This window comes from Lonchura striata, chromosome 12, assembly GCF_046129695.1.
Source record: "Lonchura striata isolate bLonStr1 chromosome 12, bLonStr1.mat, whole genome shotgun sequence".
Lineage (NCBI taxonomy): Eukaryota > Metazoa > Chordata > Aves > Passeriformes > Estrildidae > Lonchura > Lonchura striata.
Window position 1 is genome coordinate 5,445,653 of NC_134614.1, and position 13,769 is coordinate 5,459,421.

At 40.5% G+C, this 13,769-nt stretch overlaps 1 protein-coding gene across 3 annotated transcripts in view; it reads right to left on the bottom strand.

The window, feature by feature from the left end:
• Positions 1-13,769, bottom strand: part of SLC6A1 (solute carrier family 6 member 1) — a 62,178-nt gene that overhangs the window by 9,910 nt on the left and 38,499 nt on the right. For 2 of the 3 annotated variants that reach the window (XM_077786053.1, XM_021530469.3), the window contains exons 2-10: positions 10,300-10,704; positions 8,881-9,012; positions 7,447-7,547; positions 5,955-6,064; positions 5,710-5,842; positions 4,286-4,420; positions 4,069-4,172; positions 3,509-3,633; positions 888-1,000 (exon numbers count right to left, since the gene is read on the bottom strand). In XM_077786053.1, the coding sequence (XP_077642179.1) occupies positions 888-1,000; positions 3,509-3,633; positions 4,069-4,172; positions 4,286-4,420; positions 5,710-5,842; positions 5,955-6,064; positions 7,447-7,547; positions 8,881-9,012; positions 10,300-10,534 (1,188 nt within the window). In that variant the 5' untranslated portion in view covers positions 10,535-10,704. The remainder of the gene's footprint in view (positions 1-887; positions 1,001-3,508; positions 3,634-4,068; positions 4,173-4,285; positions 4,421-5,709; positions 5,843-5,954; positions 6,065-7,446; positions 7,548-8,880; positions 9,013-10,299; positions 10,705-13,769) is intronic. The other variant, XM_077786054.1, reaches the window with a different exon arrangement.

Here is a 13,769-nt window from a genome sequence, read left to right on the forward strand (position 1 = left end):
ATTATTTAATAGTTTAATCTAGACAGAGAATATCTTGGATTTGCAAACCCCAGGGTTGAGCCTCCTCCTTCATTTCCAGTTGTCAGATACCACCCAGAGCTTAGGTACGGCCTGAACCAATACATTTGTGATCCTTTTCTTTGGGAATGTTTTCAGAACATATCAAAACCCAGAATATCCTCAGTAATGATCCCATTGCCCACTGAATTAACTCCAAATCTTAAAATTAAATATGTGTTAGGTCTTTTCGCTCCACTGGTGAGTTCTGGAGCCACCCTTCAGAAATACCTGTGGCATCCAAATCTTGTAAAACATATCCCAGTGTCTCCTAGCAGCTGAACATTGCACAGGGATTTTTAACATTGGGATTTAACAGGGAGTATTTCAAAGTTAAGCTCCTTTTTGCCTGCAGTATAAATTTTCTGCCCATTTTTCATGTTCTTCCAACAGTTCATGAAAGAGCAAAAGTGTTCAAGCATCAGTTTTTTACTCAGCCTTTCCTCAGTGCCTCCTATTCCTTATTTGATTATTCCAGGGACCATCTTTCCCCAGTTCCAGCTGGCAGTGGAGAGCCCTGTTGTGTTATTGTGTCTGACCAAAATGGGAAAGCAACAGCTGGTACTGTGTGTGGAGTTTAGAGTTATACACTGAAGAACAGCAGGATTACAAATATATGAAAAATACAAAAGCTAAATATATAAAAGCAAAAAATCCTAATATAAAAATAAATAATCCTAATGTAAATAAAGTATCCTAAATTATTAAATAAATACTAAATTATAAAATAATCCTAATAGAAATAAATAAAATATAAATAAACATATCAAACCTGGTTCCACCCAGTGGCAGAAAATCTGCATTTTTATTTGTTTTCACCCCAGTTTTACCTGACTGTCAATGCCCAGCATGAGCAGCATGGAGAAGAAGAGTATTGCCCACAAAGGGGAGATGGGCAACTGTGTCACTGCCTCTGGGTAAGCCAGAAATGCCAGTCCAGGGCCTGGGGGAGAAACAGGAGACAGAACATCAGTGGGGAGGGCTGGGGCTGGGATCTCTGCTCCTGCTGGGCTCAGTTTGGGAAGCTCTGGACACAGCACCTGAGCAGGGATTTCACAGAATCCCAGAATGATGAAGTTGGAAGAGACCTCTAAGATCATCAAGTCCAACCTATGCCCCAACACCTCAATAGACTATAGCACCAAGTGCCAAGTCCAGTCTGTTTTAAACATATCCAGAGATGGTGATTCTACCACCTCTCTGGGAAGACAATTCCAGTACTTTATTATTCTTTCAATGAAATTTTTTTTTCCTAATATCCAACCTAAACCTTTCCTGTCATAGCTGAAGCTGTGTGCTCTGGTTCTGTCAGTGCTGCCTGGAGAAAGAGACCAACCCCACCTGACCACAGCCACCTTTCAGGAAGTTGTAGAGTGATAAGCTCACCCCTGAGTCTCCTTTTCTCCAGGCTGAACACCCCCAGGTCCCTCAGTCGTTCCTCACAGAGTTTGTGTTCCCAGCCCCTCTCCAGCCTCGTTGCCTCCTCTGGATGTGCTCGAGCATCTCAACATCCTTCCCAAACGGAGGGCCCAGAACTGGACACAGCACACGAGGTGTGGCCTCCCCAGTGCTGAGTGCAGGGGGAGAATGACCTCCCTGCTCCTGCTGGCCACACCATTTCAGCTGGTCAGCGCTCGCTGGCCACCAGGGCACTGCAAGAACCTGGTTTTGAAAATGAACCAGCCAAAAAAACCCCCAGAGCCAACCAACCAAAACACTGAATGAGTTCAGCAGCCCCTGAGAGACCCCTGGCACAGCCAAGGCAGGAATGCTGTCCTTGGCTGGGGTTACACCTTCAGGCACTGCTCAGATCTCTCTCCCCTCATGCACTTTTTGACAGTTGCCATCTCCTCCTTTTGCACCATTCAGAAGAGGGACAGACACAGCTCAGAAATGGAGAAGACACTTTCCAGCATTTCCAGTATTCCCATTTGTTGTTTCATTCCATTCACTCTCTCTAAATACACATTTTAATAAACTCTGCGTTTGTGGGCAACCAAACTTTTTATTTTTTCTTCTTGCTAACTGCAGATGAAGGGCAGAGAGTTGGAAGGGGAATATAAATTCCTATTTAAGAGAAGTTTTTTGTTCTCATGGCATAGCTGAATGTCAGGGTCAGAGGGAAAACTAGAAAATTCAATAAACACAGAAATAAAGCTCATGTGCTTCACCTAAGGAGTGCATCTGATTTTTCAGTTCCCATCAAAAGTCTGTCAGTGACAAGTGCTTCGTCACAGCCCCCAAACCAGCGGAGCAAGGGTGGCATCAACACCTGGATTGCCAAAGTCTAATGAGGATTTTGAAGCAATTAATTGCTAACAAGAGCAGATGTGACTGGAAAGCAGTTCAGAAAGCATTCCAAATAGCAGCGCTAAAAGCAAAATAAACTTCAGATAAATATGTTAATTTTACTCTGTTTTGCCTTCCATAGAAATGCAGCTACGCCTTTTAATAATATAATTTGTTTTATAAGGCTGTATAAAAGATGGCAGAACAACCTCTCATGGTAGTAAAATCTGGCACCAGCCTCTGAGCTTACTAGGAAAAATAGAAGTCTTAATTAAAGGGTCAAATTTTCAAATATCCTTTGCAATTAGTGGTCATGGGCATCTTTCAGAGGTCTGTTATCAAATGTACTTAATATGATGTAAAAATATTGTGGTGTTTGCAGGTGTAGCCTTTATATAACTCCTTCTGTATCAAAGACATAAATCCAAAAAGCTTATTTCACACACCACTGCCTTTCCAGAGCAGCTTTTAATAACAGCGCCTGCCATCATCATTTTGCACCTAATCTCTTTGTATGTGTAATTTATTGAAGATTATTTTCAGGGCTTAAATTCTCTCCTTTTCTAACCAAGGAGATATTTCAATGGGTTGTGTTTGCTAATACAGTCATCCAGATTTTGTCCACTAGTGAGTTCCAGCCAAGCTTTGAGTTATGAGATCCCTCCCTGTGGCCAGAACTGCTAAGTGAGTATCTGGTGCACCAGCTGGGTCAGGGCAGCCATCTGCTCTGCTGCTTTAAGCTTTTTCAGCTGGAAGACAGACAAGAAACTGCAAGGAAGAACAGAATCCTCCCATGGACAGCTCCACAGCTCCCTGCCCTAAATAAAATGTCTTTCATGATACAGAGTCACATGAGATAGGTGTAGGTCTGAGCAGGGGAGAAATGGAGCTGCCTTGAAGGGCTTGACCTGAAGAAATGGGAAAAGGAATTAAAACCCAACCGAATTGGGAAATATCAACCTAAAACCACCCCATAATGACCAGCATTCCTCCTGCTCTGCCTGGAGTGGGTTGGGACAACACTTTTCCTTCTGCCTTTCCTTCTGGGAGACTGAGAGGACAGGGAGCTGGGGAGCTTGAGGAGGGATTTTGAGCAGTTGCAGGAACAACCTACAAGCAAAAAAACCCTGATGCACAGCTTAGAGGAAAAGATTTCAGGTACCTGATGCTGCAACATCTGCAATTGGCCTCTTTGTGACATTGGCCATGAATCCCACAATGGAGAAGATGACAAAGCCAGCAAACATGCTCGTGCATGAGTTTATGCAACACACTATGATGGAGTCCCTGAAAAAAAGGGAAGGAGCTTTAAGCAGCAAGGAAAACCAATGTTCACCCTTTTTGAGGGTTTTTTTTGGGTTGTTTTGGGTTTTTCTGTGGTTTGTTTGTTTATTTGTTTTGTTTGTTGGTGTTTTTTGTTGGTTTTTTGTTTGTGATTTTTTTGTTTGTTTGTTTGTTTGTTTGGGTTTTTTTTTTTGGTCCCATGGAAAGATTTCAATGATTTAAGATTTCACGATTTAGGATTTCCCAGTTTGGGGTCTGTTCCGTGCTGGGGAATTTCCTCCCATTGGTGTAGAGGCAGTTACACATCTCACCCCCAGCCAGATAGAACAGTTAATATTCAACACTAAACTTTATTTCAATTATCTGTACACAGAGACACAACTCAGCTCCAGCTGAGACAGGCAAGTGCCACTGCAATATGTGCAGTCATCTGCTTACCTGTAAACATTATTGTGGAAAGGGTTGTAACTTCCAAGGGCAATCAGTGAACCAAGACCCAAACCATAGGAGAAGAAAATCTGTGTGGCAGCATCCAGCCAAACCTGATTGCAGGAAACAATTTTTGTAAAAATCTGTTTCTGCACTTGAGGAGCAGGTCATATGAAAGGGGAACAGTGAGGAGTGAAACTTTGGTTTACCAGCACGGAATATTTACCTCAGAGTCTGAAAGCTTACTGAAGTTGGGAGTTATATAGAATAAAATGCCTTCCTTTGCTCCAGGCAGTGTTACACCACGGAAGAACAAGATAAGCAGCATAACATAGGGATAAGTAGCAGAGAAATATACCACCTGATGTGAAGAAACGAGACAGTGTAAGTGTGCAAGGAAGAATGATCAAATAAATATTTGCTCCCCAGCAAATACTCTAGCAGCAACTGAGGATGGCTCTTAAAATTGAGGCATTTTTCAATGACAAGGCTTGGGAAGTGCCTACAGCAAAATTCCCTAAACTCCAGCTCTAAAGGCAGGGGGCTGTTGCCTATTTTTTTGAAAAGAGAACACCTAGGATATTTTCATACTTTTTTTTTTTTTTTTTTTTTTTTTGTATTTAACACAAGGAAGTCCCAAAAGCACAAGGATTATGGCACCAGGATCCTGCTCATAAAACATCTGGCAGTTCATTTTCCCCACTCTCTCCTCCTCTATATTACAGGCTTCTACTTTCTTGCCTTTTCAGAGGTCCTATAAGAAACCCTTGCTGAAGTCAGACTCGGCCCTATTTTGCCCTCTTTTTGCCTACTTTTTTGCCCTCTTTGTACTTTGGAGACAGGAGAAAGAAAATGGTTTGCCCTGAGCTCAGCTCAGCCCTGTCCAACATGCAGCTCGAGGTGGGTCACAGTCATAACCGCTTGTCAAAAACCAGCAATCCCTTCCCTCAGCATGAAGAAATCCCAGTCCTCTGCACCAGACCCGAGGTCTTCTAACCCAACACCAAACCCCACTGCTGTGGCTTTTTATTTCCCTAGGATTTCTTCCAACAGGGAAAGGCATGAGCCAACATCAGATGTTGCTGCCCTTTCATTCAGAAAGGTCTGTCACTAATATAATTTATTTTAATTGCTTAGTAAATCCTAATTTCCACTCACAGCCAGGCAGACCCCAAGAAGCACAGGGTGAAATCCTGTGAAAGGACCTCAGATGTTTCTCATTCACATGAGGGAAGGTGGAAGCAGCTCTTCCCAACACTTTCTTACATATCCAGGTCCAGCAAGAGCTATTCAATAAATGCACGATTCTTGCTGGAACCAAACCACTACACCCTCACTCTATGGCTATCCAAACCAGCTGGAATATTTACCTCAGAAAGAAGCAGGAATATTTTTAGGTGATTTTATACCTGGCCAAGCCAAGAGGCCTGTAAGTGAAGCATCTAAGGCTGTGGTCTGACCTAGCTACAGAGGAGCCAGCTCTTCCTAAAACATGGGGCTGTATCAATCCAAGAAAACACAAATTAAATACTTCACAGAGCTCTGGCAGCCAAACTGCTCCCAGTGCCTCTTACCTCAAGAATTTTCAGAATATTTGAGCAAAATAGGCATTTTTAATTGAAATGTATTTAGAGTACTTTTTGATCTTACCTTTCCAGTCCAGCCTACCCCCTTCCAGATACAAAAATACACCAGAATCCAGGCAATTGCCAGGGTGATTGCCAGTGGCCATCGTATTTGCCCGGGCTTTTCCAAGCCGTCGGTCATTTGGTGCATGTTGCGTCTGGAACGAGCCAACACAACATTTGGCAAAGAATTCAGAAGGTGAAATAGGAAGGATAACAAGGTGGTCCGTGGACATGCACAGGAAGGAGAGAAGAAAATGCTGAGCTTACTCCCAGAACTCCACCACGGCACTTGTCATGTTGGTGGTGTTTGCTAAGGTGTAGTTGGAGAAGCAGCGGTCGGTGTTCCAGGGATTCTCACAGTGTTTCCAAGGAAGGGTCTGGAGAAGGAAGAGCACCAAAAAACATGAAGTTAAACACTTCTTAAGCAAGAATTACTTCAAGTATCTCTTTCTTTGCTAGAACTAAAGCACCTGGATCTCTGCAGACATTGATCTCCCCAGGGTGAAAGTTACTTCAGTTCCTATCAGTTGTGGGAGGCAGGTGAGGAAATATTCCCTATTTTCTTTAACATAGCAGCCAAAACACTCTGGATTCAATACACTCACCACGAGAGTATATTGAAAGAGCAGAAAGGAACTCCTGGAGGTCCTGGTATCTCTTGTTGCACAGGAGATAATAAAACTGGGATGGTTATTGATCAAGGAGTTTCATTTTCCCCTCAGGTCAGGGGATAATTGGAGAAAGGTAAAATTTCTATTTGCTACGTGCATGTTCTGCATGTGTCCATCCCATCTTTCAGAAGTTCTGAGGAGCACAACCTGTTTCTCATGGTACCCATTAGAATGAGCCTCATTTACATGCAATTTCTGGATCTTTCTGATAGCAATTGTTGGACAATCCTCTCACAGAACTGCTATATCAGGGCACTATGTGTTTTATACACACAGAGAAGAGGCTTCTGGGGAATTAGAAGTCAATATTCATTTAACATGGGCCACAAGAAACACTTCCAGACTCTGTCTGACCTTTCTCATTAATAACAATTCTTAGGACAACAAAGCAGAAACAGTCATGTCACTCCCAGACAGTAATTAATGCAAATTTGGTCAAGGCAAAATTCTTTAAAGCCAAGAACAAGCAAGCATGAGCAAAATTTATAGAAGAGACAATTGAACAACGATGCATTAATTATATACAACTTATGTAAGAATGCTTCCTCAGATGGCCAAACCCCACAAATCAGACAAGACTTACTCAGCTGATGAATCACCCTTGAGGGGGAAAAAAGGCAGCTAAAAATAAAGTAAACAGGAAAGAAAACAAAGCAAAAATAACAACAATGAATGGAAGTTCGGAGCTAATCAAATCACAGACCTTCCATTCCATGGAGGTTACTTTAATAAACCCCTCCATCATTAAGCCACATTGCAGTGATACTCATGAGTTCCCAAAGAACACATATTTGTGTGGCTGCTGCTGAAGAAACAAAATAATTAGTTGTACACTAGAATTTTTCTTGGGGGAGTGACTGACCAATAAGATCAGTTTTCTGGTCTAAATTTCTTGTGGAGAAAAAAAATTAAAAGGGATTTTTTACAAAATGGCTTTTTTTTTCAGTAACAATGGATTATCCTACAGATTTCTGTGCATGCTGTGCTAACCTCACGCAGTTACACTGAAGCAGATTAGTGATGTATCCATATTTTACTTGGCTTTACATCCAAGAAACAATTCCCCATCCCCTCTGAGACACACTTACAGTGGTAAAGGAATTATACAGGTAGTATATGGCCCATGAAATAATCACAATGTAGTAAATATTCAGCCAAAAGGACAGGACTGCAGCAGCCAGTCCCACACCTGTAAGGAAAACAAGGAGAAAATAAACCAAGGGAACTTCCAATTGGAGAGCTGCAGTTTGGGACAAACTCATCACAAGGAGCAGCTACCACTCGGGAAATGTTGTAGGAGTGAGAATTTCAGAAGTGCCATTACACAAAGGTCATCATTTGGGTGATGGCTCAGCCATCCATGCACTCCCTGCCAGCATTCAGCTCTCTGTGGTGCTGCTGTGAGTTCCCTGGCATGCTTTACTGCCGGGAAAAGGAGCTCAATCAGCTCATTCTCTGGAACAGCAGCCCCACGGGAGCTCGTGGCAGATGCACACACACTGAGAATGTGTTCCAAGGCACTCAGGACACATCAGAGTGCCTGGTGCTCAGTGCAGTTGGCACATCAGACTAAAGACATGCCAGGATTCCACCATGAGGGTGTCTTCTCTCCACATGGACACTCCAGGGGTGTTCTGAGCTATTCAGGACAGCTGCTCCATGACCCTGAGCAGGAGGAAGTGCTCACAAAGATCAGGATAATGCAAAGCAAGGTTGATCCAACCCCTACCAACAGCAGCAACTCAAGCAAAACCACTCCTCTGTGACAGACAATTCCATCTCTCTGTGTTTTCCCAATGCTAAATCTCCCAGAGCAAAATCCAATCTCAACAAACTTGCAGCTCACCCTGTGCTAATTGTCATTCCTACTGTGCGAGGTAATTTATAGCACCACGTGAAGCTCTGCTGGGCCAGAACTCAGCTCAAGAGCTCAGAAGTGTCAAAGGATTTGGGATTAGAAGGGAGAAAATCATTGTTTGAGAGGTTTGTGGGTCTGTGCAGAATTGAGATTAAAACCCTGAGGTTCTGGCAATCAAACCTCAAACTCATAGTCTGGAGTGAGTTTTTCATAAGGAATTCAGCATGAAATTGCCAAAAGTTTCTGGCTTTTGAATTTCAGTTAAAAAACCAGATGATGCCAATCTCTGTTAGCTCAGAAAAATTTACCAAAGTTTACCAAATTGCTGTGAATACATCCTAACCTGCTCAGACAACTACTGGTGGATATGCTATTTTTAACAATTTTTACGCATTTTTACAGAAAACCCCAGGAGTTTTTCAAGTTCAAAAATAAATATGCTGCAATCCTAATTCCTGAATCTTGCTATTTTTAATGGAGAATAAAAAATATAGCCCAGCATGTTTCAAAATCATCAATTACACCTCAGAAAATCAGTGTCTTCTCTAGGAAAATCATGGTTTAAATATAAATGAAAGGCTCTAAGAAACATCTTTGTCCTGGCACATTGTGAACCTTCTGCAATTTGGAAACAAATGAGAGAGGATTGGAATCAATGCCATACCTTTGAACATTGGAGCAAGCTTCCACACTCCAAGGCCTCCTATAGATGTATACTGACCCAGGGAGCACTCCAAAAGGAACAGGGGCACTCCAGCAAAAATTAAAGTAAGGAAATAGGGAATCAGGAATGCACCTAAAAAGAATTTTTTAAAAAGCCTGTTACAGTGGAGAAAAACACAAGCGAATTTCCAGTTTCCATCCCTGTTATGTATGAAAAGAAATCCACAGGGTTTTTTTCCCTCAGATGTAACTTTTCAAAAATGCTAGTGGAAATCACACGTGCACTTCTGAACCAGCAACTCCAAATAATGGAAAAAACAGAACTCCCCATCGTTTCAATGTTTTCTGTTGAAGTAAAAATCTGAAATCCAGAAGCCTGTGGGCTTTGCTGCCTTCACCTCTCGCAGAGTACAAAGGCTTTAACCAGCCCTGGCTGCTTTCCAGCCTTTTATGGGGAGCTCAGAGTCAGCTACAAACCCCATGAAATCCTCTCAAAACTCAGCCCAGAAGAAAGGGATCTGCAGGGTTGGGTGGAGGGCAACGTGCTTGAGTTCTGCTCTGATAGTTTATGGTCTTTTAAGTGTCACTGGCAGCTAGGAGTTAAAATAAACTTCAGGGCAGAGCTCAAAGCAGAGCTCCACACTCCAAAATGGCTCTGAACCTCCTGGAAAAGTGGAAAGCAATAAAACCCCAAAAAACAAGCCAAGACAACAAAATCCCAAAAACCCAAAACAAAAACCAAGCAAACAAACAAACAAAACCTCAAAAAACCCAACAATAAAAGAACCCCAGCAACCCAAAAACAACAGCAAACAACCAAAAAACTAAAAAAACCAAAAATGAGACAAAAACAACAAAAAAAACCCCCAAAACCTTAAAACAAAACAAAAACCGAACCAAAGCAACAACAAAAGCTCAAAAACCCAAACCAAAACCTCCCAAAAAACCGCCCCAAACCTCCACAGCAAACAAAAAACAAACAATAAAATGAAAAAGCCAAACCAAAACAACAACAAAACCCAAAAATTCCAAAACAGAACAAAAACCAAAAAACCCCAAGAGACCCCACAGCAATCAAATAAAAAACCAAAACTCCAAGCCAAAAAAACAATAACATAACCAAAAGACGAAAAAGAAAACAAAAAACTCAAAAAAATCACCAAAAACACCACAGCAAACAAACAAAAAGCCAAAAAAACCCCCACCCCCAGCCCTGCCCAATAAACCAAACCAAACCAACCAGCCAACCAAAAAAAAAAATCCAACCAAAAAACCCTTGAAAATATCCTGCCACCGCCCAAAAAACTAACAAAAAACCCCCAATCGAAACAACTATTTGTATGAAAAATCTCTCCAAACCAGGTTTTGATTTGTTGGTAATTTGATGATGTCTCCTACCACTCAGACATGGCCAACGTACCTCCACCGTTCTTGCCGCACAGGTACGGAAATCTCCACACATTCCCTAAGCCAATGGCATAACCTACACAGGACATAAGAAAGTCAAATTTCCCTTTCCAAGTGTCTCGATCTGGAAGGTCCGTCTTCTTCTTCTGCACTTTTACTACCAAGGTTTTGGGCTTGTCGTTGGTGATGGAGGCGTCGACCTCGGTGGAGATCTGTCCGTCCGCCACTTTGGTGCCGTTGGTGGCCATGTCTCTGGGCTTGGCTGGCGAGGCTCTGGCGGCGGCCGGGCGGGAGATGTCAGCACCGGTCCACGTGGACAGCAGCTTTGCGGCTCGTGGCGACCCACCCGGGAGCGACGGCGTGCGCGGGGCCGGCCCGCCGAGCCGGGACGCGGGGCCTCAGCGCGCTCCGGAGCCACCTGCGCGACACGGGACACTCAGCCAGCCAGCCACCGCCCCGTGGGCTCTGCTCCAGGGGCTGCTCTGGACTCGGCAGGGAGGAGGGGACAAGCCCTACAAAACAAGCCCTAAGAGCCACTGGTTGTAACTTTTCCCTGTGGATCGCCTCTGAGTCTACAGAAAAAAGAATGAAAAAAACTGCAAGGAATAGCAGTCGCCACATTTAATAGTGGGTTAATACTGAGTTTACAATCTTAAGCAATCTCCAAGACCCATTTATTATATTCTTTCCTATAGATCTCTTATGATTCTACAGAAAAAACTAATATAAAAAAACCCCAAAAAACCAAAAAAAACAAACCAAGGAATAGCAGTCGCCACATTTAATAGTGGGTTAATACTGAGTTTACAATCTTAAACAATCTCCAAGACCCATTTATTATATTCTTTCCCATAGATCTCCTATGAGTCTACAGAAAAAAGAATTGAAAAAAAACCTACAAGGAATAGCTGTGACTGCAAGGAATAGCAGTCACCACCTTTAATACTGGGTTAATTCTGAGTTTAGAATCTTCATGACTAATCCAAAACAATCTCCATGACCCATTTATTATATTCTTTCCTGTAGATCTCTTATTAGTCTACAGAAAAAACAAATTAAAAAAAACCCAAAACAACAAGGAATAGAAGTTGCCATCTTTAATAGTGGGCTAATACCGAGTTTAGAATCTTCACCACTAATCCAGAACAATCTCCAAGACCCATTTATTATATTCTTTCCTATAGATCTCCTATGAGTCTACAGAAAAAAGAATTTTAAAAAAGCCCACAAGGAATAGCAGTCACCACCTTTAATATTGGGTTAATACTGAGTTTAGAATCTTCATGACTAATCCAAAACAATCTCCAAGACCCATTTATTATATTCTTTCCTATAGCTCTCCTGTAAGTCTACAGAAAAAAGAATTAAAAAAAAACCTGCAAGGAATAGCAGTCACCACCTTTAATAGTGGATTAACAGTAAATTAAAAAAAATTTAACCCACCTTTAATAGTGGGTTAATACTGAGTTTAGAATCTTCATGACTAATCCAAAACAATCTCCATGAACCATTTATTATATTCTTTCCTGTAGATCTCTTATTAGTCCACAGAAAAAATGAATTAAAGAAAAAAAACCAACAAGGAATAGAAGTTGCCATCTTTAGTAGTGGGCTAATACTGAGTTTAGAATCTTCACGACTAATCCAGAACAATCTCCAAGACCCATTTATTATATTCTTTCCTATAGATCTCTTATGATTCTACAGAAAAAACTAATATAAAAAAACCCAAAAAAACCCAAAAAAACAAACCAAGGAATAGCAGTCGCCACCTTTAATAGTGGGTTAATACTGAGTTTAGAATCTTCACAATTAATTGAAAACAATCTCCAAGACCCATTTATTATATTCTTTCCTATAGATCTCTTATGACTCTACAGAAAAAAATAATTAAAAAAAAAACCACAAGGAATAACAGTCTCCACCTTTAATAGCAGGTTAACAGTAAATTTTAAAAGTTCACTGTTAATCCAAAACAATCTCCAAGACCCATGGATTGTATTTTGTCCCTATAGATCTTCTATGAGTCTACAGAAAAAAGAATTACAAAACCCAAACCCCAAGGAATAGTAGTTGCCACCTTTAATAGTGGATTAATAGTGAATTTAGAACATTCACAATTCATCCAAAATGATTTCTGAGACCCATTTATTATATTTTGTCCCTATAGATTACTTACAAGTCTATAGAAAAAAGAATTAAAGAAACCCTCTTAGAAATAGCAGTTGCCACCTTTAACAGCAGGTTAATACAGAATTTAGAACGTTCACAACTAATCCAAAACAATCACTGAGATCCACTGATTATATTTCATCCCTATAGAGCTCTTGCATGTCTACAGAAAGAATTAAAAAAAAAATAACAAGGCGTAGCAGTTGCCACCATTAATAGTGGATTTAGAGTTCACTATTAATACAAAACAGTCTCCAAGATCCACTTATTACACTTTGTCCCTACAAATCTCGTATGAGTTTACAGAAAGAATTAAAAAATAAATAAACAGCAGTTGCCACCCTTAATAGTGGATTAATAGTGTATTTAGAACATTCACTGTTAATCCAAAACAATCTCCAAGACCTACTGATTATAATTTTTCCTATAGATCTCCTATGAGTCTACAGAAAGAATTAAAAAAAGTAATCAAGGAATAGCAGCTGAGTGCTCACTATTAACCCAAACAATCTCCAAGACCCATTTATTATATTTTTTCGATAGATCTCCTATGAGTCTACAGAGAAAAGAATTTTTTAAAAAAAATCTAGAAATAGCAGTTGCCAGATTTTATAGTTGATTAATACTGAATTTAGAGTACTTACTATTAATCCAAAACAATCTCCAAGACCCACTTCTTATATTTGTCCCTGTGAATTTCTTATGGGTCTACAGAAAGAATTTTAAAAAAATTAAGAAGTATCATTTGCCACCTTTAATGGTAAATTAAACAGTAAATTTTAAAAGTTCACTATTAATCCAAAACAATTTCCAAGGTGAACTGATTAAATTTTGTCCCTATAGATCACTTACAGGTCTACAGAAAAAATGTAATAACAATTTCAATAGGAGTTGCCATCTTTAATAGTGGATTAATACTGAATTTAGAATGCTCACTATTAACCAAAACAATCTCCAAAACCCATTTACTACAATTTTTCCTATAGATATCTTACAAATCTGCAGAAAGAATTTAAAAACAATTTCAACTAATAGCAGTTGCCATTTTTAATAATGGGTTACTAGTGAATTTAGAAAGTTCAGTATTAATCCAAAACAATCTCCAAGACCACTTATTATCAAGTTTCCCTATAGATCTCTTATGAGTCTACACAAAAAAGAATTCAAGAAATACCACCTTTAATAGTGGATTAATTCTAAATTTAGAATATTGGCTATTAGCCAAAACAATCTCTCTGATTATATTTTGTCCCTACAGATCTCTTAAGAATCTACAGAAAGACAAAAAAAGTAAATTAAGAAACAGCACTT